A 24,320-nucleotide genomic window follows, 5' to 3' on the forward strand; every position below is an offset into this window, starting at 1 on the left:
TCTTTATATTTAATGTTAATATCCTTTGCTTATCCCTCTACGTTTCCATTTTACTAGAAGAGTAAGAAGAAGATTGGCAGCATCTTGGTCACTCTACCTGGAAATCTCCTTATCTGGAGTCCTAAGTTCTTTAGATACAATTTCTACATTCCATGTCACAGCAGGTAGCATTGTTGATAAACTTTCTGCCCCCATTAACAAGGATTCATCAAGGTCCTTATGTTAAAAGCCTCGTGGAAGCTCCTTAGGCTTTCCCTGATGCTGTCTTCTAGTTCCTTACACCTTCTACCCTCTTCCTGGTTCCTAAACTGCTCCTACATAGTTAGATTATTGTTATGGTGATACCCACCTTCCAGGTACCGTTGTCTCTGTTCGTTATAGGTTGCTGAGTAACAAGTCACCCTAAAGATTAATAGTTTGAAGCTGTATTCATCATTTATTATCTAGTGGCATCTGTGTAGTCAGGAACTTGGGAGCAGCTTGGCTGAGTGATCCTGGCTTGGAGCCTCTTGTGCGGTTGCAGTCAGATTCAGTTAAGTCTACAATCGTCTGAAGGCTTGATGGAGGATGGAGAAACTACTTCCGAGATGAAGTCCTTTCTCTCATGGCTGGCAAGTTGGTACTGGCTGTTGGCAGGAGACCTCAGTTTTTCTCCTCTGTGTAGGGCCACTCAAATATTTTGAGGGTGGGCTGGCCTCTCCTTGACTGAGCAGTCTAAGAACCCAGGGGAGAATCGGTGTTATCTTTTTTGACTTAGACTCAGAAGTCACAACCTGTCACTTATACAGTGTTTCATTTGTCACACAGGTGAGGTCTGATTCCCTGGTGAGGATCATTGGAGAGCCAGCCTGGACATGACCAGGCTGTGACCTTGTAACCTTGACCTCTGTTCTGTTTTTTTCTCCTTTGGTGAAGAGAGAACTTTTTTGTAACTGCAATGACATTGGCGTTATTGATAACAATGCCTGTCACTTCTTGGGTGTTTATGAAATCCAGGCAATAGGACGAGTACTTTAGATGCAATTTCTCTTCTGTCGTTGTAGTGGGTCAGTGGTTTTATCCTCATTTTTTCGCATGAGGATTTCAAAGAGTCTGGCCTAAGATTTTACACTTGCTGTTACCAGTCAGGCCCAGATCTTTCCTATAGTTCTGAAATGTGCCACTTCCCTGGCTTTGTTTCATTGTCTCTCTTTTCTCCTGTGGGATGGTTATAGCTTTAACATTACAGATTTTTGCTTCTTGTTTCCCAGTGTGAAGGAAACTTGGTAAAAACAACTGCTGTTTGTTCTTATTCCTGAGCACGGTGAGAGAGGAATTGTTTCTCAGCCATTTGAACAAAGCAAGCCACTCCCTGCAAAATATCTGTGCAGGAGATAACCATGCACAAAAGCAACTGCGAAGAACTATAGTAAAATTTTAAAAGCAGTTTGGTTGAAATGATGTACTGCTCTGTGCGTAGAAATGTACCAGAAAAAAAAAGACTTCAAGTATAAAATCAGGCAATCGTGGGGCTTGAATAAAAACTCTGAGTCCTTCTCCCTGATGGTTTTGCCTTTCTGACATTCTTTTCTTCCTGTAGCACCTGGCAGCATCTCTGTTCCGGCCCTGCCCTTCCCCTGCTCCTCAGCAGTGGTTCTTAAGAACAAATGCTTCTCCTCCAGCAGGTTATAAGCCCCGCTTGGGGATCACTCCTTTGTTTCTGAATTTCCCGCAGCATCTTGTAAAGCTCCTTGCCCATGGCGGTGTCTGTGAAGTCCCTGAATCAGAGGGGTACACATTTGCATTCCTAAACTCTCTCTTTGGCTGCCTGAGATGCCAAGAACGTTGGGCAATGATGGATGCCTTTATCAAGACAGTTTTGCACCTTAAAGCACTATAAACTGATTCTAAGTGATTGAGATATTTTTAGCATTACAGACTCATATTTAAAGGAGAATCAAGACCAAAGGAAAAAAGGGAAGAACAAATATAATTTGTCACGTTTCCTCGACAGGTGAAGATTTGCATTCTTCAAAGGATTTATCTTTCAGAAGAAAAAGAGCATTAAAGCATTCAGTTCAGAAGAATCTCTTCTGTTGTTCAAACAGGAATTTGTTTTTTGTGGGTTTTGTTTTTAGCAAAAATCTTAACTGAATGGGGAGCCTTGATGAGAGTAAAAGGAAGGAGCCTCTAAGGGGGAAAGAGAGGGAGTGGGATGGGTGGGGAGCTTGGGGTTAATAGATGCAGACTGTTGCCTTTGGAATGGATTAGCGATGAGATCCTGCCGTGTAGCACTGGGAACTATGTCTAGTCACTTACGATGGAGCCTGATAATGTGAGAAGAAAGAATGTGTACAAGTGTGTGTAACTAACTGGGTCACCATGCTGTACAGTAGAAAAAGAATAATGTATTGGGGAAATAAAATAATAAATGTGAAAAGAAAACAAAACAAAAGAAGGGAGCCTCCTTAAGCTCCTTTGCATGGGATTTGAATATTTATTCCTAGAGGTTTTTAAAAATGTTTATGAATTTTTGAAGTTTGTAAAATTAATTTTCCCATAATGGTTGTGTTCACTTGGGAAGGTCTTGGATCCGCTGTTTAGAACATTTCGTCCACTTACCTGTTGGAGGGGGGTTTTGTGGAGGACCCACAATGACAAGTCCGCTCTCTGTCAAAGGCCCCTTGACAGTGAAGATAGTAATAGAAATTGGGAAAGTCACCATTGCTGTAGCTCAGTGTAAGCCTGTTACTGAACTGGAGACAAGCACTTTTTTAAAGAAAACTTTTGTTTTAATATTATAGCTTCATAGATACATAATTCATATACTAGATGGAATTTGCTCTTTGAGAGGATACAGTTCAGTGGTTTTAGTCTGTTCACAGAAGTGTGCAACCATCACCACCATCAGTTTCAGAACATCTTCATGATCCCAGAAAGAAAGAAACGCTCTGCCTGTTTTCAGGCCTCACCATTTCCCCAAACTCCAGCCCCAGCAGCCACTAGCCTACTCGTCTCTTACAGATTTGCCAGTTCTGGACATTTCAGATAATTGCATTATACAGCGTGTGGCCTTTTGTGTCTGGCTTCTTTCACTCGTCTTAACATTTTCAAGATTCATTCGTAGCATAGCAGGTATCAGTACTTTGGTCCTTTTGGTGGTTGAAACCCCTGCAGGGTGCTGGCCTTCCACCTTCCGTTTATCCATTCACCAGCTATGCACACATTTGGTTTCACGTTTGGTCTCTTATGAATAATTATGCCAATTTCACTCTCTCTCTTTCCTCCTCCCTCCTACCCCTCATCTCTCTTCTCTGTGTTATTTTTCCAGGGGGTTCTGTCCACTCTGCTTATACTGATCGATTTCCTCCAGAGAGCTCTAAATCAGCAACGTCTTGGCCGGGGCCTCCCCATGGCAGCGGTTGGTTTATAGGATCTTAGGACCCTGGGCTTAAATAGGGTTTGAGTTAACCTCTATGTTGTTGGCAGAGATGCATGGGTGTTTTTCCCCATAACCATGAGGATCAGGATTTTTATTGCAACAAAATCATAAGCAGCAGCAGCAGCAGAGGTATTTAGGGTTGTGCTGAGCCATCTGCTCTTAGGAGTGTAGCCCCAACACCTCCCATACTGGCTTTTTTTTTTAGGCCCCCCCTCCATGACTGCTCTTCCATGACTGACCACCCAGTGGACCTGCATATAGGACAAGGTAGTCTGTCCCCTGAGCCAAGCATCAGTTACAGCTCCATTCTCAGACACACACAGAGGTCCAGGTGAAGGGACATGGCCCAGGGCCGCTCTAAGAGGGGCCCCACCCACACCCCATATTCCCATTCCTAAAAAACCAATCCATTATTGACACGTCCAACTCAGGTCAGGTAAATCAATACAGCAGAGGCTCTGCAGGACTTACTAATGTGGCACAGAGCCCTGTGACAGTGGTCACTGAGTCCAAATCCTGACTGTTGTGGCCACCTTGAGAAGGTGGGTGGGTCCCCACTGCAAGGTGCACTTGGACGCCAGCCCTGATGGTGCTGTGCAGAAAGCGAGGGGGTGTAAGGAAGCTTGCTACATACAAAATCGAGGTCTCTGGGAGGAAAAGGACAGGCCTTTCATGGCTTGAGAGAGCCAGGAAAGGATGCTGGCTCAGGTCCTTTTTTTTTTTTTTTAAACTGCTGTTCAGGGTGGGACAGGGGCGGGGTTCCCTGGAAGTGGCAAGGGGCTTGTGTAGTTTGAACTCCTGCCAGTGCCAAAGGAGGGAGCACAGGGCTTTGTTATAAGGCTCTCAGAGGTGGGGAGGAAGGGTGTGGGAAGTAGAGAAGGAGGTTTGGGACTTGAGGCTATCCATCACACATTAAAAAAATATAGCCTGGGTTGTTCCCTGGTGGCCTAGCAATGAAAGGATCCAGCGTTGTCACTGCTATGGCTCAGGTTTGATCCCTGGCCTAGGAACTTCTGAATGCCAGGGGCACGGTCTACATAAATAAATAAATAGTCTGAATTATTATTGTTGTTGTTGTTGTTATTATTATTATTATTATTATTTTGCCTTTTTAGGGCTGCACCTGCGGCACATGGAAGCTCCCAGGCTAGGGCTTGAATTGGAGCTGAAGCTGCTGGCCTACACCACAGCCACAGCAATGCCAGACCGAGCCGTGTCTGCAACCTACACCACAGCTCATGGCAATACCGGATCCTCAACCTACTGATCAAGACCAGGGATCAAACTCACATCCCCATGGACAGCAGTCAGGTTCATCAACTGCTGACCCACAAAGGGAACTCCCAGTATTTTATTCTTTGTGTTGCTATTGTAAATGAAATTTTTGTAACTTCATTTTTGTATTATTCATTGCATGTGTATGGAAATACAATTGATTTTTGTGTGTTGACCTTTGTTCCATACCTTTGCTGAATTCATGTATTAGTTCCAATATTTTTTTTCGTAGATTTTATAGGATTTTTTAAATATATAAGGTCATGTTATGTACAAATAGAGAAGTTTTACTTTTTGTTTCCCATCTGCATTTCCCATTTGTTTTCCATCTGTCTATTAGTTTATTTTCTTGCCTGATTACCTTGGCTAGAACCTTCCAAAAAATGTTGACTAGCAGTGGTGAGAGCAGAATCCTTGTCTTGTTCCTGGTTTGAAGGGCGAGCATTTAGTCCTTTTTCCATGAGCACGATATTAGCTGTGGGGTTTCCCTAGATGCCCTTGTTAGGTTGAGATTGTTTTCATTTCCTCCTAGTTTGTTAGGTGTTTTATCATGAAGTGCTGTTGGAATTTGTCAAGTGATGTTTCTACATCTATTGAAATGATCATGTTTTGTTTTGTTTTTTAATTCTATTACTATAAGTACAGTGACTGATTTTCACATGAAACTGATCTTTTTTTTCCCCTGGGATAAATGTCACATGGTCATTTACAGTCGCTGATTTCAGTTTGCTGTATTTTGGGCAGGATTTTGCATCTACAGGAGATACTGGTCTCTAGTGTTCTTTTCTCAAGATTTTGGTCTGGTTTTGGTGTTACAGTAATACTGTCCTCATAGAATGAGTTTGGAAGTGTTCTCCCCTCTCCCCCTTTTTGGAATACTTTGTGAATAATCGGTGCATAGTAGAATTCACTGTGAGCACATTGGGCCTGGACTTTTCTTTGTGGGAAATTTTTGAATTCTGAATCCAGTCTCTTTGTGCTGGTATATTTTCTGTTTCTTCTTGAGTCAGTTTTCATTGTGTCTCTCTGGAACTTTTCAGTCTCACTAGATTATCTAATTAGCTGAGATACAGTTGTTCATTAATTATTTCCTTATAATTGCTTTTACTTCTGCGGCAGGAGAGTGGCAACCCCTCTTGCCTTCCTGACTTAATGATTTGTGTCTTCTCTTTCGCTTGGTTGGTCTAGCTAGAGGTTTGTCACCTCTGTGGATCTTTCTATGAGCCAACCTTCAACCTCATTGATTCTTTCTGTTGTTTTTCCATTCTGTTTCATTTCTTTCCACTGCAGCCTTTATTATTTCCTTCCTTCTGCTTGGTTTAGGTTTAGTTTGCTCTTTTGTTTCTTCAGTATCTTTAGGTGGAAAGCTGCTTTTATGATTTGGCATCTTGCTTTTTGTTTTAATGTAGGCATTTATAGATATAACTTACCTTCTAAGTATGGCTTTAGTTGCTTTCTATAAGCAACTAAAATTTATAAAAAGAAAAAAAGGGGGGAAAATCCCTAGGAGATTAGTGTTGATGTAATGCTATTAACTCGACTATAGAACTTACTCTGATTTCACTCATTTTTACCTGCACGCCTGTGTTTGCGTGTGTACATGTATGTATAGTTCTATGTACTGTTTCACTTCTGGAAAGAGGTACACCTTGCAGTTAGGAACTAGTTCAGTCCCGTGCAGCCCAAGAATGGAAATAAATTCGTAGATAGATAATGCTTGTAATGCCGAAGTCAGCTTGACTAGGCTGCTTGATCTCAGGTATCCACAGAGAAGGGCGTCTACAGAGATGAGTGAAACAGAGTCTTCAGAGAAGGGATGGAAAGTATCAGGGAAATCGCGGTCAGGTGACAAGTCTCAGGAGACAGGATTCAAAAACAGGCACAAATCCAGGGAGCAGGAATTTGCAGAAGGTGGTTGATGGTAGTACAACAAAAGGATCTTACCTATTGTCCAAGTGGAAGTGAAGTTTTATGGCTTTTCTTTCTAGTCACTGTGCGTAATGAATGTGAATGGGTAGAACTAGCCCAGAGGAGTAAAGTTGGGAGGGGCAGTTTTGACTTCAAATATACGATACAATTAAAAATGTGTTGAAAAACCGAATACAAGAAAAATAGCACCCTTACTTTGTTACTGAGTCTAATCTCCTGTATATTCACACCTTGATGCCGCTTGATGATGTTACCAGCACCTGTTTCTGCCAAGATGTTGCTGGGCTCTTCTTTTAAAGGTCAGGGAGGGTGAGTTGGGGAATGGTGGATTGTCAGTGACCATAAATGCTCAGCAATGAAAGTATGTGAGTCTGTGTTGTATCGCAGGGCAAAACATTTCTTGGGATTTCTCCAGTCACTTTAGATGAAAGAAAAAACCAAACAAACCAAACACAAAACAGGAAAAAAGAAGGGAATGTATTTGTATCATTTCAATCCTTTAAAATTTTTTTTAAAATTGTTTTTTCCCCAATACATTTTTTTTCCTATGGTACAGCATGGTGACCCAGTTACACATACATGTATACATTCTTTTTTTTCCCATTATCATGCTCCATCATAAGTGACTAGACAGAGTTTCCAGTGCTGCAGAGCAGGATCTCATTGCTAATCCATTCCAAAGGCAATAGTCTGCATCCATTAACCCCAAGCACCCCACCCATCCCACTCTCTCCCCCTCCCCCTTGGCAACCACAAGTCTTTTCTCCAAGTCCATGCTTTTCTTTTCTTTGGAAAAGTTCAATTGTGTCATATTAGATTCCAGTTAGAAGTGATATCATATGGTATTCGCCTTTCTCTTTCTGATTTACTTCATTCAGGATGAGAGTCTCTAGTTCCATCCATGTTGCTGCAAATGGCATTCTTTTGTTCTTTTTATGGCTGAGTAGTATTCCATTGTGTGTGTGTGTGTGTGTACACCACATCTTCCTAATCCAATCATCTGCCATGGACATTTAGGTTGTTTCCATGTCTTGGGTATTGCGAATAGAACTGCAATGAACATGCAGGTGTATGTGTCTTTTTCAAGGACAGTTTTGTGTGGATACATGCCCACGAGTGGGACTGCTGGGTCATATGGTGGTTCTATGTATAGGTTTATAAGGTACCTCCACACTGTTGTCCATAGTGGCTGTACCAGCTTACATCCCCCCCAACAGTGCAGGAGGGCTCCCTTTTCTCCACACCCCCTCCAGCATTTGTTGTTTGTGGCCTTATTAATGATGGCCATTCTGACTGGGGTGAGGTGGTATCTCGTGGTAGTTTTGATTTGCATTTCTCTAACAATCAGGGATGTTGAGCATTTTTCCATGTGCTTGGTGGCCGTCTGTGTGTCTTCCTTGGAGAACTGTCTATTCAGGTCTTTTGCCCATTTTTCAATTGGGCCGTTGGCTTTTTAGCCGTGGAGTTGTGTCAGCTGTTTGCATATTTTAGAGATGAAGCCCTTGTCCATTGCATCGTTTGCAAGTATTTTCTCCCATTCTATAAGTTGTCTTCTTGTTTTCTTTTTGGTTTCCTTTGCTGTGCAAAAGCTTGTCAGTTTGATGAGGTCCCGTTGGTTTATTGTTGCTTTTATTTCTGTTGCTTTGGGAGCCTGACCTGAGAAAACATTTGCAAGGTTGATGTCAGAGAATGTTTTGCCTGTGTTCTCTTCCAGGAGTTTGATGGTGCCTTGTCTTACGTTTAAGTCTTTCAGGCATTGTGAGTTTATTTTTGTGCATGGTGTGAGGGGGTGTTCCAGTTTCATTGATTCGCGTGCAGCTGTCCAGGTTTCCCAGCAATTCTTGCTGAAAAGACTGTCTTTTTCCCATTTGATGTTCTTGCCTGCTTTGTCCAAGATTACTTGACCATAGGTGTCTGGGTTTCTTTCTGGGTTCTCTGTTCTGTTCCATTGGTCTGTCTGTCTGTCTGTTTTGGTACCAGTCCCACACTGTCTTGATGACTGTGGCTTTGTACTATTGCCTGACGTCTGGGAGAGTGATGCCTCCTGTGCTTGGTTTTTGTTCCTCAGGATGGCTTTGGCAGTTCTGGGTCTTTTGTGGCTCCATATAAGTTTTTGGATTGTTTGTTCCAGTTCTGTGAAAAATGTCATGGGTAACTGGATAGGGATTGCATTGAGTCTGTAGATGGCTTTGGGTGGTACTATGGCCATCTTTACAATGTTAATTTTTCCAACCCAGGAGCATGGGACATCTTTCCATTTTTTGGATTGTCTTTGATTTCCTCGATTAATGTTTTATAGTTCTCAGCATATAAATCTTTTACCTCCATGGTCAGGTGTATTCCCAGGTATTTGATTTTTTGGGGGGTGCAATTTTAAAAGGTATTTTATTTTTGTATTCCTTTTCTAATATTTCATTGTTAGTATGCAGAAATGGGACTAATTTCTGAGTGTTAATCTTATATCCTGCTACTTCACTGAATTTGTTGATCAGTTCAAGTAGTTTTTGGGTTGAGTCCTTAGGGCTTTCTATATATAGTATCATGTCATCTGCATACAGTGACAGTTTTGCCTCAATCCTTTTAAATGTAATGATGCTTATTTTACAACCTCGTATTTATTTTATTCTGGAGAAGGTTCTAGGTACACTGGAGATGTTTCTATATTCTCCCGCTGTTGGAAGGAGTGTTTTATAGATGTCTATTAAGTCTGGTTGGTTCATAGTGTTTGAAACTTCTGTTCTGCGTAATTGTTCCCATTACTGAAGGGGTGCTGAAGTCTCCAACTATTTTGAATTGTTTATTTCTCCTATCAGTTCTGTATGCTCTGCTTTATGTATTTTGGGATCCTGTTTTAGAAGTATATATGTTTATAACTGCTCTATCTGCCTGCGGGATTGACTCTTTATCCTGATAAAAACATCCCTCTGTATCTGTTTCTTGTTTTCAAATGTATCTTGTCTGATATGAATAAAGCCGTTCCAGCTTGCCGATGGTTGTTCTTTGCATGATATGTCTTATCCCGTCCTTTTGCTTTTAAACTGAGTCTCTAGTTGACTCTAAAATGTTTGCCCAGCAGACAGCATGTATTTCAATCTCATTCTTCATGCAGCCTTACGGTCGGATTGTTCGATACGTTCACATTTACTATTGCTATGAATACAGCTAGATATACATGTGCCATTCTGCTATTTATTTTCTGTCTGCTTCATGTCTTTTTTGTTTTTCTCCTCCTCATTACTGCTTTCTTTTGCACTGAATATTTTCTAGTGTAGCATTTTAATTCCTTTAGTGGTTTTTTTCACTGCATCTTTTGAGTTTTCATCTTACTGATTGCTCCAGGGCTTACCATGTCATCTTAAATTATGAGAGTCTGCCTAATACTGATACTACTTTCAGTGAGATACAGAACTATTGCTCCCACATAGCTCTCTTGGCTTTTTCCTTTTTACATCTATGTGTGTTACACACCCACTAATAAGTGTTTTTAGTTATCGTGTGGTGTAATTATGTCTTTTAAAGAAACAGAGAACAATAATTTGAAGGCATTGACATGACATTCAGTTGCTGCCGCGAAAGGGCCGTTATTACTTGTTAAACGGTGATTTTTTCTTCTCTGTCCCGGTTGAGCATCTTCCCCAGCACTAGGACGCACCTGAGTTGGGAATATTTGCAGCCCCCGTTCCCTTTTCCCTCTTCCTTTGTAGCCACCAGCTTCCTTCCCTTCCTGGTCCTGCCCCAGAAGTCAGGAGGTCACAGTGGTACAGATGCCGCCTTCACCTGGCTGTGCAGGTGACCATGCCTTCGCTTCCGGGAAGGAAGGCGCACCATGGGCCCAGCCTCTCTTGCTTCTCTGCATATTTCCAGTATGTAGACTCTTCGTTGAGTTTTAGACCTTGAATTTTTTAAACATGGCGCCTCTTTAACATTAATTTGCAGCCCGGTTGCTCTTTCCGTAGTTAACAAAGAGTTGACGGACAGCAGCATCAGAGCCCCGCTGAATGGTTGGAGCATAAGCTCCTGGGGAGACAGGGCTGCAGTCAGAGTCACGTGTTGTTGTTAAATGGCTTGACCCAGACAATAGGAGGACGCTTGGCCTTTTGGCCTGTTTTCCTTTTTTTTTTTTTTTACCGTGCCTACAGCATGCAGAAGTTCTCAGGCCTGGGATTGAACCTGCGCCACGGCAGTGACAATGCTGGATCCTTTAACCACTAGGTCACTAGGGAACTCCAGCTCTTTTCCTTTTAAGTGGCAAATTAAAGAGAACTTTGTTTTGGGGTTTTTTTGTTTTGTTTTGTTTTTCTTTTTGGCTGTGCCCACAGCATGCGGAAGCTCCTGGGCCAGGAATCAAACCTGTGCCACAGCTCAAGCCATAGCAGTGATAGCAGCAGATCGTGAATGCACTGCGCCACCAGGGAGGTCCCTTAAAAAGCATGTGTATGCTGATGTGCTGGTCCAGTCTGGTATTGGGAGACTTCCTTAGGGTTGAGATGATTGTCGCAATGGCTGTGACACAGTGGTGCTGGGATGATGGATTAAATCAAGCCTTCTTATTTCAAAATCAGCTGGCGTTGCACATATCTGGGAACTGATTTCGAGGTTTAGACTGACACAAAAACAGGTCATGGAGAAAAGAGAAATGAAACCTAGCATCCGTTTAAGCCAAGTTCACCAAGTTCTGTGTTACAAGCAGGAATAACACGAAACCTTACAGGCCAGTTGCATCAACCCTGTTCCTTCCATGGGAGGAAACTGGTTCTAAGCACTCGGTCAAGTGCCTGAGGTTCCACAGCTAATAATGGATAGAGACTGGATTTCAGCCTGGCCAGCTGCACCGTCTGGGCTTTTTCATCTCCTTCCTACAACCCCGAAAGGTTAGCAAATGGTTCTGTGTGTGTGTTCCTACGACCTACCACGTGGAGTTTATAATTGCTGATGAGTGTTTGGCTACCAGGGTCTTCGCCCACCCTGTGTCAGAAGTAAGGTGTGTCTCAAGGTCACAATTCGAGGGTGACCTGCGACAGTACGCGTCCTCATTCCCTTCGGCTTTCTGAGCACTTCATACCTTTCTTCACGGCCGTCTAATAGGGTGAGGCGTCTGTTCTGGCCTCCTGTGCCTGCTGCCTCGCCTCCTCTTTGAAGCTCTGAAGCCCCCGGCCCGCACTCTGGGCCCTTTGTCACACAGATGTGTCTGTGAATGTGCTGAATTGGACCCTGCAAGAGTGGCTCTGGCCTGTTTATGCTGGAGCTGGATTAGTGTTCACAAACTGTGTATTCTCAGTCTTGAGATCTTCTTTTCCTGGTTTGTGTTTGTTTTAGCCGATTTAAAGAAGGCATCCAGTTCAAATGCTGCAAAGTCCAGCCTACCAAAATCTGGACTCCGTCCTCCTGGTTACTCGCGTCTCCCAGCAGCCAAGCTGGCGGCGTTTGGCTTCGTCCGGAGCTCCAGCGTGTCCTCGGTGTCCAGCACCCAGTCGGCGGACAGCGCCCAGCCCGAGCCTGGCCGGCTCTCCAACCGTAAGTGGGGCAGCGGGATGGGTGGGCGATGCCGCCTTTCTCCAGAAAGCACCCCTGGCTGGGGAGGCCAGACCAGCAGAAGACGAAGCTGCACGTGGGTGCTGCAGAGTTGCATTTTCTTTGTGTGTAAATAAAGAATCTGGGTAGACTACCTTTATCTGCTGTTGTTGGGATTTTAAAAATAATCAACGGGGAGTTCCCGACGTGGCACAGTGGTTGGCGAATCCGACTAGGAACCATGAGGTTGCGGGTTCGGTCCCTGCCCTTGCTCAGTGGGTTAACGATCCGGCGTTGCCGTGAGCTGTGGTGTAGGTTGCAGACGCGGCTCGGATCCCTCGTTGCTGTGGCTCTGGCGTAGGCTGGCAGCTACAGCTCCGTTTAGACCCCTAGCCTGGGAACCTCCATATGCCTCGGGAGCGGCCCAGGAAATGGCAAAAAGACAAAAAAAAAAAAAAAAAAAAAAAATCAACGGAAGAAAAAAAAAAAAAGCCTGTTTGGCGCTCTCATTTTCTAAGTGATGGAGAGGTAATGCGCTAGAAAAAGACTTTTAAATTACTCTTAAATCTAGAAAACGGCTTGTCTAGGGACTGATTCCAGGAGCCTTTTTTCCCCCTGCGCATTCTAAGAAGCCAAGGTAAGGTCCAAAAATGTTATTACCATGTTGTGCTGTCGTGAAACGGATGAGGCCTGAAACATGAGTGGAAAGAACGATTTTAGTCACCTGTGCCCACCCGCCGTACCTTCATGTGGGTGGAGCACGTGACCGGATGTGTACACCTTAACCGTGTTAAAGATGCGGACGCCCAGCTGAGCCTCTTCGGGGCTGTGCCCGGGATGGTCCCTCCCGGCTGGGTTGCTGCCCCTGCAGGCCTGCTTCCTGAGACCGATGTTGTAAACTGTGTTTTCAAGTATGAATTCGCAGCCTCCGAGCAAGTCACAGCAGCCACTGTCCCTACAGGAGGTCCCGACGAGGCTGGCCCATTCCACTGAGCCTCTGAGGACCAGACCCCATCTCAGCCCCATCAGCTTCTAGGTCATTGTTGCTGCATCTGAAGCCGCGACCCCTCAGATGCTGAGCAGTGAGTAGTTGCCAGAGGGCCAGGCAAATCCCAGTGTGGAGAACTCTCAGAGGGAGTGTGGTGCTCGAATCAAGTTGAAACAGGAGCTAGAGAGAGGGACAGAAGCGGAGAGGGGTGGGGAGAGGAAGAGAGCCTGAGAATGAGATGGATTTGGCATTATTTTTTCAGTTTCCTTCTCCGAGCTTGTTTTTTTCTGTCCTTTCCTGGGTTTACGGGCGGCACGTTTCTACCTGACGGCGCTGCATTTTAGACTCCCCGGTTATGCCTAAAAGCCCTGCGTTTTGTTTTCCTTCATCCTGCTGTGCCTGTAGGCATTTCTGAGAGCGTCTTTGCTCCCTCGGTTTCCTGAAGGTGCTGTTGCTCTGTCTCAGACCTGCTCTCGCACGGGGCTCCTCTCAGGGCCACCGCTAGCCCTGGGGACCACATCGTGGCACCATAGGCGTCGCCAAATCTTACCGTGACGATCATAGAGCACTCTTTGCAAGTGTGTGACTCTTATTTTTAGACATGCATATTAACAGCCTGAAGATTTTTAAATGGAGCAGCAATGAGTTGGCATTATTTTGAGTGCTGAAAATCCCAGTGGCATGTTTCTCTTTTAGAGGAAGCACACGTGATTGAAAAATCTCCTTTGGGGTTTCTCTTTCCAAGGAAGAGTAAGATTTTCATTTCTGAAAAAACTTAACCTCAAGGTGGATTGAGCCATGTCCTCATGGCAGCCGCTTGTTCAGAAGGAGAGCTGACAGGCGTGGATGAAATAATTCCAGGTGTGCTTAAGGCACATCTTCTCAGCTGGGCTTCAGAGGCTACTAGCCAGCACCCAGGGAGAGAAGAGCTGCTTCGTGCCAGAGAAAATAACCCCTAAAGACCTCATAGTAAAAGCAGTATTTATTCTATTCAGGGCTGTGTTCTGTTTCTAAAAAACAGCGTGTTGAATCACAGCTTAATTACTTGCCACCTAAGTGTATATAACATTTGTCCTTCACCAGTGAATCACAGAAAAACTTTGCACATATTTGAATTGATGTCTTAGTACCATTAACCATTATGTTTACTCTTGTGATTCGCTTTAATGTCAAAGAAACGTTGATTCCTGTTTTTTTTTTAATTTTTTCATTATAGTTGATTTACAGGGTCCTGCCAATTTCTGCTGTATAGTAAAGTGACTCAGTTATACATATATGTACCTTCTTTTCTCACATTATGCTCCACCCTGTTCCAGCACAAGTGATTGAATATAGGTCACTGTGCTATACAGCAGGCTCCCGTTTCCCGTCCCCTCCAAGTGCAAGCCCTCGTCTACTACCCCAGCCTCCCCATCCATCCCACTCCCCCCCTCCCCCGGCAAACACGAGCCACCCCTCCGTGTCGATGATCTGCTTCTGTTGTGTTGACAGATCATTTGTGCCATGTTTTAGACTCCACACGTAAGTGATAGAGTGGAGAAATGATGCTTTGATGACAGTGGTTAAAATATGAAGCTCTTGGAAGAGCTGAAAAGTACTTAGATCAAATCCCAGGAGCGAATGTTGCTGGTTTAGTGCATGGAAACAGCCACCCTGATATCAGAGTTGGTCCTTTTTTGTGTCTTTCTTTAGACACGCCTTTTGCTTAGGATCCTTTTTGGGGACACCACGGCAACAAGGGCTTGCAGCGTGGTACGTTGATGCCTCAAACACGGAAACACGATTATGATAGGGAACTCTTTGCAACTGTGCAGCTCATGATTTTAGAGTCTCACCTGCTTCTTGACAGTCTGACTGCATCCACGTGACCGAATGCTGTGCTGAGGGCCCTTTGAAGTGATCCGTCATGAACCTACTAGTGGTTCCTGGGCCACCTTGGCTTAGCTACGAGTCTTCCTGGGCTGTTTTCCTGGGTCTTGGTGGACAAGGGGTGAGGACTGTGGAGGGGGCACCTGTGAGCCCCCTGGAGGGGTGGTCTCAGCTGTTCCATGTGGAGTCTGCCCTCCATCCTGGTCCAGGCACTGCGCCATTCATTCAACCCCTCTGGGCAGGTGCTCCCCGCAGCAAGTGCCCTGATAGGTCTTTTGACCTTTTCCGCAAGGTTTTGGCAAATAGAGCCCACAGGGGAAAGGAGTGGTCTGTAGGTCCTTGGAAGTTGACTGTGTTTTGGCATCCAGCCCACCGGTGCATGTTATCCCTGAGCAAAGTGAGACCACCGTGCCTTGCTCCCAGTCCTGGGATGTGTTCTTTCCCTGTTCACTTCTTCACGCTGCCCTCTCTGGTCAAGACACACTCGTGATGTAGAGTCTTTTCTTTCTATTAGGGAAGCAAATCCTAGAGTCGAGCTGCCCCTCAGGCCAAACCCCACCTGCTCTGCCCCGCCCCTTCCCAGGTGTGTTCACGCGCCAGGTGGTGGGGAGTTCCGACTCGGGAGGAAGCCAGCTGTTCTGCGAAGCAGTGCTCAAGCATGGGGGCTCGGGGCTGCCTCCCTGCAGTTTCCCTCTCGTCGCCCGTTTCCTCGAGATTAACCCAAACCTTCATCCTCCCTGTGCCGCAGGACGCAGCCCTCGCCGCCTCCCTTCACGCCCCAATGGGCGCATCATGCGACCATTATGAGGTGGGCCGGTTTAGAACCCCCAAACTGCAAATTCAGTAGGGGGTCACCCACAGCTTTTTTAAGATTGAACGTGAACCGGAAGAAAAGTAATCCTCTAACTGAGAACTTAAATTTAAACTTCAAATCACAGTATTTGAGCAGGTCCGACCCAGTGTGTAGCTCGTTTTTTCATAGTTTTCAGAGCAGGAGAAAAATGATCTCCAGCAGCTTTAGGCAATAAAAACTTAGAGAGAAACGATGACTATGGCAGGCCGTGTTGGTAACGTACTATCGCCTAGAGTAGAGCTGGTCGTCAAACTGATCAGCACTTGGGCTTGTAGACCTGATTTTCCCAGGGCTGAGGAGGTGTAATTTAAAGTTAAAACCTTTGTGGGGGTGTGGGGGTGGGGGGAAATAGGAAGACTTGGGGTTTCATGAATTAATCATTCATGAAAATAGATCCTATCACCCAAGGTTAGAATAATTTATGAGGAGGCTCATTTCTCATCGTGGATTCTGGAGAGCCCCTAACCTCTGGGTGCTCCAGAAACAGAAAATGTCCCTCGGCAAAGGACAGAAGAAGCAGGCATTCGTAGCTGTCCTTTGCAGTTTCTCCTCTTTTTCTCTTCTCTGGCACGCTCATGTTTTCTCTGGGGGATGAGCGGAGACCAGAAATCACGAGACCAAGGGTTTGAAAAGAGAAATGAAAAAGAAAGCTGAAGGGTCTTCTCTTATTTCTTCTCAGTTTGGAGCAGTAAGGATGCAGCTGGGGATGAGGACAGAGAAAGTGCATTTGTGTGAGTCATCATGACCCCTGGCTGCATGTGTCCGCAGCCTTAAAAATGACACCGGGTTGGGTGGAGGGCCCCTTTCTGAGTGGGTGACCAGGGAGTTTGTCAGAGGGGGTTGGGAGCTGGGCAGTCGTTTGGGCGGTGGAGACGGGGCTCTCTCTGGAGGTCTTTTGGGAGGAGCTGTTGGTGCATCCAGGAAGCCTCCTGAATCTGAGGCACTGCCACTTCCGGTGCATCCTGCCACTTCCCCGTGGCGGAGTCTGTCTCCTGTGTGCTGAGGCCCGGTGTTGGAGCTCCCCAGGGTTTGTCCTCAGGGTGCCTGTCTTTCAAATAATTCTGTAGGAGTCGCCCCCTTGAGCATTTTGTCCACAGTTTCAGCTCATGGCACTTTGGACATGATACCACATGTCTCCAGCCCCGCCTTCCCTCTAGAACTATTCATCTGCATTTCAAATGACCTGCCAGATAGCCATCCCCAGCTGGGTGACTCAAGTCACCTTAAACTAAATGCTTCCCCCAAAATGAATCTTTCATTACCTTTTACAAGCCACTCCTCCTCTCAAAGTTGCTCTGTCACGTAATGACATCTCTGATCTGGCTGCTGAAGCCAGATTTTCCTTAACCCGCTGAGTGAGGCCAGGGATCGAACCCGTGTCCTCGTGGATACTAGTCAGATTCTTTTCCATTGAGCCACGATGGGAACTCCATGCTGGAGATTTTAGAATCAGCGTTACTGCTCACCTTCTTTTTTCCCTTCCTTTGTATTTAGTGGTCAATTCTGATCAGTTCTTTCTTGCAAATACTCTATCCTCTTTTTCCTGTCCTCCTCATCTTCATTTAAAACCGTGTCACCCAGAACATCTTCACTCTCTAATCCACATGGCACGTGGTCCTAGGTCATTTTTTTAGAGCCTGTGGTGAAGGCTCCATGGCCCCCCACCGCGCTCGCTCCAGATGCTTTCGGGAAGCTCCAGGTCCTCCATGCTCCGCCCAGTCCCCTTCTCACCTTCCCCTCGCTCCGCCCCCTGACCTACCCCTCGTCCAGACAACCAGGACTGTTCACAGCTTTCTCTAAGGGCTTTGTGCTTCCTGCTTTTGGGTCTTGGTTCAAACCATTCATTGTGGAGTTCTCATCGTGGCGCAATGGAAATGAATCCAACTAGGAACCACGAGGTTGCAGGTTCAATCCCTGGCCTCGGGTTAAGGATCCCGAATTGCCATGAGCTGTGGTGTAAGCCACAGTCTCTCTGCAGGTTTGGTCCTTTTCAGGAATAATTCAAATATTACTTTTTCTAAGAAGTCGGCCCTCATCTGTGACCCTGCAGTGGTCTTTTCTCCTGGGAGCTCTTTCATCCTTTCTTGTGTCACTTTCATGGATTAACACATAGTCTCATTATAGTTGTTTGTTTTTACGTCTTGGCTCCTCTACAGATTGTAAGCTCTTCAAGGATAGGGGCTGTGGCTCTTCATAATTTTAGTACCTCTCACACTGCTTAGCATAGGCTTTAACGGAGTAGAACTTCAAGAGAAATGCTCTCCCAGTGGAAAGATTTTTCTCTTCTGTGAGAATGTGCAACAAAGCACTGGGAACTCTATCCAGTCACTTGTGATGGAGCATGATGGAGAATAAAGTGAGAAAAAGATTGTAAATACGTATGTGTGACTGGGTCACTTTACTGTACAGTAGAAAATTAACAGAGCACTGTAAACCAACCATAATGGAAAAAATAAAAAGCATCAAAAAAAAAAAAAAAAGGAAGAAAGAAAAAAAGACCTATCAGGAGTTCCTGTCGTGGCACAGCACAAACGAATCTGACTAAGGACCAACAGATTATGGGTTTGATCCCTGGCTTTGCTCAGTGGGTTAAGGATCTGGCATTGCCATGAGCTGTGGTGTAGGTGGCAGGTGCGGCTCGGATCCTGTGTTGCTGTGGCTCTGGCGTAGGCCGGCAGCTGCAGCTCCGATTAGACCCCTGGCCTGGGAACCTCCATGTGCCACGGGTGAGGCCCTAAAAAGCAAAAAAAAAAAAAAAAAAAAAAAAAAAAACCCTATCAGGGAGGAACTCAGGAAACTGAATTTTGTACCAGGAGCATATTTTCACTTTATCAAGACTTTTACGGGTCTCGAAAGTTGGTGAAACTCATCACTGTGATTTTCACACTTTCCAAAACTCTCTCAATTATCTCTAAAATGATACTTGCATTGACTGTGGTTTGCCCCTAGACAATTTATACAACTCAAAGGGCAGAAAAGATGTAGGTCATTTGCAGTATGTTATATGCAGAGCTAAATCATCCTGTGTGCTGACCTACTAATCTCACAGATGCCTAATAGCCTGTAGATCTCCTTGCATAAAATTAACCATTTTAAAAGAATTGGGCTACTGCCCTCCGGTTGAGGCCGCTCATGAGAGAATTTCAACGTTTCCAAAGTTAGATATCTCAATTCAGAGAGCTGGGATATTATCACTAAATTCTCGAGTTTTCATTCTTATTTTTATAGTGAAAATAAGTAAATAGATATTCTTTTAATTTTAGATAGAATTTGGGTTCTGGAGAGAGTGATCTGGAGTGAAAAATCACTAGCCTTTTTGGAAGATTAATCAGTGAAAATAAGGGTTAATATGAAAGCTTTTTGCAATGTTACTACCAGCATCTATGCTTATGATACCATAAGATACTTTTACGCACATGACATGTTTGATTCTCTATATCTGACATGCATTTTAAATGACAAGAGGCATTATTAAGAACTCCCACAGCACAGCCATTAACTTATCTCATGTTCCACTGGCAAAGAGGGCGTCATTTTTTATTCATGGGAAGAGGAGCTGAAAGGGACCTGCGAGGTCAAATTTCAGAGATGCTTTTGCCTATTTGAGATTAAGCCTCATTGAGATCCTTGTACTTTGCATTTCAGAGACTCTTGGACCGCGATCCTGTCTGCCCAGAGCTGTACATTAAAGTATAAATGGGTTTTGTCTTGAAGAAAGCTCACCGTTTACGGTTGAAAGTAGGGTACGCTGAAATTAGGGGGATAATATTTTTATGTACAGTAAAAATAATGTCTGGCTGAACTGCCTTATTTGGGGGGCTTGGGTTGTCTTTTGAAGATAGATTATCTGTGTTCCCTCCCTGAATCCTACAGCCTTTGGGCATCTTTTATGGGCTACGCGTGAGCTCGGTGCTGGGGTTGCTGTGACCAGGACACCTGGTGAGGAGTAGAATATGCAGGGGTGTCCTGCAGGGACCTGTGAGTGTGACTGTGGTTGGAGATGGCACAGCGTGGGGGGCGGGTGGAGAGCCCTCCTGACTGGGGTGTGAGGAAAGACCCCACAGCCCCCAAGCCCCCTCCTGGCTGCCTCAGCCCTATCGCATTGTATCTTCAGATCTAAATATTTGACACGACTTCTAGCTAAATGACAGTGTGCTAGCAATCCAGCAAAGAAAAAACTGGATGAGAAAAGGTTGGCCAATTTTTGATAATCCTTGAAGCTGGATGATGGGGTCTGAGGGTTCGTTGCACCATTGACTTCATCGTTTTTTTTTTTTTTTAATAAATGAAAATTTCCATTTGAAATTTTTTTTGTCTTTTTTTTAGGGCTGCACCTGCAGCAGATGGAAGTTCCCAGGTTAGGGTTCAAATTGGAGCTGCAGGTGCCGGCCGACACCACAACCACAGCCACGTGGGATCCTTAACCTACTGAGTGGGGCCAGGGGTCAAACCTGCATTCTCACGTATACTGGTCAGGTTCGTTACCACTGAACTCCTCCATTTGAATTTAACTGCCCATCGAAGAAGGTTAAAAGCCCCTCTTCTCTCTGCACTGGCTTTTCCTTCCTTAGGAGCCAGGGTGGCCTTACGGTGAAGAACACGGTCTCTGGAGGGCGCTCCTGGGTCTGCAGGCGGCCCCATCACTGTCTAGTTCGGTGCCTCTGGGCAAGTCTCTTACTCTGTCTGTGCTTCCGCTCTTCACTGTAAAATAATGATAGGATTACTACTGATAAATAGAAACCATGTCAAAAGCCACCGTAGGATTGATGGGGATATTAAATGGACTTAAAATAGGCAAACAGGGCCTTGCACGATGCTAATACTATTCCCGTGGCTCTTTCCATCCATTTGCCATGTGCTGAAAGTTCTGGGTTGGGAGGGATTTCAAAGCTCCTGGGACAGTGCCCTGATGGATGAACCACGTCTGGCTCAGGGTAAGGAAACTGGTAGCGAGGGCAGCTACGTCAGGGAGGGACGTTCACTCCACTTCACAGTTTTTATCTTCAGCTGCGTCATGTATGGTGGTTGCCTTTCTGAGCAGTAAACTAAAGCATCTGTCATTTGTGAAACAAACCATAGGTGGCAGTTCTAGAAGTTCATCAGTTGGTTTTCGCGGGCATCTCTTACTTAGGGGCTGTTTGGATGTTTATAAGACCTAGGCAGGGAAAGTCACGTTCTGCTCTCTTCGTCTGTAATGGCTCTGCCGGGCCCTTGGCTGGTTATCATTGAAGAGGATACATTCGGTTGGGTTCCCTTTAAATGAAACATAGTTATGCCAGGCGACTAACACGTAGCACATTAATCTAAGCTGATGGCTTTTAAACCTGTGCTCAAAATAGAAACTGCGAGTTGGGTCTGATTTTATTGCTGCGCCTCTAACGTCTGCAGGAAGAAGGTGGGAGCATTTGGTTTTGCGGTGTGTAAGGGGCGTCACGCGACGTCCCATTTTGCCGGAGTCTCATTTCCATTGTGCTGGGGTTTTTTACTTTCCCACTAACCTGCGCTAGGTGGGTGGGAAAGAGAATAGTGAGAACAAAAACCAAAATCAGCGCCTGATCGTCTCTGGAAATGAGAAAGTCAGACCCGTGCCACGGATGGATTTCAGTGCCTATTTCCATGGAGTCAATAATTCTGTCATTTTCAGCATTCCTTGTAAGGAAAAAAATAGAGTCATTTTCGTTGAATCTTGCCATCAATTTTCCCAATTATTCCCACACGTTCAGTTCTTGCCTTTCCCCCCTCTCTTTGCTTCCATCATACTCACATGGCAGAACGTGGTTCTTCTGAGTGTTATTTGGCACTGCCTGCAAGTGAGAGTATTTTCTTTTTTGCTTAAGTAGCACCTAGTTTATCCGTCTTGAATCAGATATGTGAACAAAACTGTTAGAATTCACTCTGCCCTTCAAAAGGTTTGGGGTTTCCATGTTGTGACATGTCCTCATTCATTTGAGATACTTATTTATTTATTTTTACAACTGCACCTGTGGCATCTGGAAGTTTCCGGGCCAGAGGTTGAATCAGAGCTGCAGCTGCTGGCCTACACCACAGCTTGTGGCAGTGCCAGATCCTTAACCCAGGGAGCGAGGCCGGGGATCGAATCCACATCCTCATGGATGCTAGTTGGATTCTTAACCCGCTGAGCCACAGTGGGAATGTCCTCATGTGAGATATTTAATGAAGAAAGGCTCCCTTTAACTTGGAAGTAAGATAAGAAATATGCCACACTTGCATGCATAATATGCGAAAAATCAGCATTTATGGTAATAGGAAAATCTTCGGGAAAGTCAGTTAACTTCACTGGATTCAGATTTTTATTCTATCACGTTGAGAGAGATTAAATTAAAGGAATTGACCACTTTTGGCTCTCAAGAGCCGGGATCCTATGTATTCCATACAAGTATGGAAGAATGTATGGTTCTTCAGTGGTAAGCAATCAGAATTGTGTTTGAGACAATTGATATGATAATGTAAGCAAATTAGTTTGGAGAAGAGGGACAGAGGGGAGAGATCTTGGTTCTGCCAGAATCAGGGATTCTCACCCTCGTGGTCTGACCTGGTTTTGGTATTTTTCTCCTGTCATGTGAGAGGGGAATTTCAGGACACTACCAGACAGAGAAGAGTTCCAAGGGTCTGCTGCCCTGATTTTTTTTTTTTTTCTGTAAAATGCAGAGCTGTGAGATTCTTGGACGTCACCTTCTTGCTCCTGACATTTGCCTAGTGCTGGGCGTCTTGGATTACTGGTCCAGGTTGGGAGCAGAGACAGGGAGGTGCATGACTTCCAGACACGTAGTGGCTTCTCACAGGGACTTTGCTGACAGTACATGCTGTCTTGTGTCACTGTGATAAGCACAGACTGTCTTCGGAGAAGGTTCGTAAAGATGCTCGCAGTATCTTCCTTAAGGCAGCAGGTGGGGGTCACAGGGTGACAATTCCTTTTGCTTTCAACGAGAAAGAAAATAAATTACGCGATGTCGGGGGGCAAAACAGGCAGCAACTAAGAGGTGAGGGTGGGTGGGAGCCTGAAGAGGGAGCCAGCGATGGGCGTGGAAAGAAAGGGCCGGATGGGAGAGTCAGAATCGATGGGACAAGAGTGCCTGGGAAAGGTGACAGTGCCACTTGCAGAACTGGGAGTCCAGGAGGAGGAGTGGGTTTGTGGGGCTCTGGTCATGTGGAGGTCCCAGAAAAACACTCAGATTTACAGAAATGCTGGACCGAAATGAAGGACAGCAGCCGGGGGAAACTGGTGATGTTTGGAGCCCTGTCTGCAGACATTGCTGGGGGAGTAAGGTAGGATTGGATGGGGAAGTGGGACGGGAACCCATTCTGCAGGGCATGGCTGTCTCGGTGGGGATCCGGGTGGGCATAGCCAGTGCGGGCGTGGTCCGCGGGGAGGGCAGAGCACCCGCAGGGCCCAGGCAGGAGAGAGAGTGGTGGAGAGGAGATGGCCCCTGAGTGCCCCTGGTGCTGCGGAGTCGGGCCTTCCACGTGGAGAAGGATGGGTCTGCAGACTCAGGGATTAGGAGCCCACTGGGGTCTTTGAAGTTAGTTTGAACGAAATGCATGGAGGAAGAAATCAGGTTACAAGGGGGCTAAGGAAGGGAAGCTGGGGAACAGGAATGAATGTTGGGAATTTTGGTGGTGGGGAGGGAAGGAGCGGCCGCTCAGTAGAGGAGCCCGAAGTTGTTTTGTGTTTGTGTTTGGTTTGCTTTTATGTTTTATTTTTTTTTATTTTTTGGCATGCATAAGATTGTCTCTGATCTGAGAGGAGGTATGCAGTGGAGAAGGAGAGACAGAAGATGAGATGAAGGCAAGTGAGCGTGGTAGATGGAGCCATTCGTGGAGCACCAGGACCGATTTCAAATGCAAGTGGAGCGGGTACCAGGAGGACAGAAAGAAAGGGATACAGGATGAGTGCAGAGAAAGGTGGGTTGGAGGGAAAAGACGGTCCGGGAGCTCACGTTAGGGACCTCGTGCATCTGGGTGGTTAAAAGTAGGGGTTTTGCAAAGAGCAAAAACATGGTGGATCTGGGATTTCGTAAAGTCAAAAGGTGCATAATGGGAATTCCTGTCGTGGCTCAGCGGCTAACAAACCCAACTAGCATCTGTGAGGACGCAGGTTCAATCCCTGGCCTCACTCAGTGCGTTAAGGATCCGGCCTTGCTGGGAGCTGTGGTGTAGGTCGCAGATGCAGCTCGGATCCCATGTTGCTGTGGCTGTGGTTGAATGCAGCTCCGATTCAACCCCTAGCCTAGAAACCTCCATATGCCTGGGGTGCGGCCCTAAAAAGACAAAAAGACCAAAATAAATAAATAAATAAATAAAAAGGTATATAATGGTTGCCTAGAGTCTTGCTAGTAAGAGGTGATGGAGAATTGGAGAGTTGTGTGAAGGCCAAGTTGAGGTTGGAGGATTGTCCTGTCGTAGTGTAAGTTAGAGCAATTCAAATTCCAGAGTGAAGGTGTGTGTGTTTCGCA

General features: G+C 45.4%; 1 protein-coding gene across 12 annotated transcripts in view; it reads left to right on the top strand.

Annotated features, from left to right (window-relative positions):
* The window catches only part of MTUS2 (microtubule associated scaffold protein 2), a 493,299-nt gene that overhangs the window by 190,810 nt on the left and 278,169 nt on the right, over window positions 1–24,320 (top strand). For all 12 annotated transcript variants that reach the window (XR_014819036.1, XM_021065174.2, XM_021065171.2 and 9 more), the window contains one exon: window positions 11,942–12,139. Coding sequence is in view for 11 of the 12 variants with exons in the window: in XM_021065174.2 (XP_020920833.1) it covers window positions 11,942–12,139 (198 nt within the window). In the remaining variant the exon portion in view is untranslated. The remainder of the gene's footprint in view (window positions 1–11,941; window positions 12,140–24,320) is intronic.

The sequence above is a fragment of the Sus scrofa genome, chromosome 11 (genome assembly GCF_054392235.1).
Source record: "Sus scrofa isolate SSC_HxYL_T2T_F1_AM1 chromosome 11, Sscrofa_HxYL_maternal_Yorkshire_Landrace_v2.0, whole genome shotgun sequence".
Lineage (NCBI taxonomy): Eukaryota > Metazoa > Chordata > Mammalia > Artiodactyla > Suidae > Sus > Sus scrofa.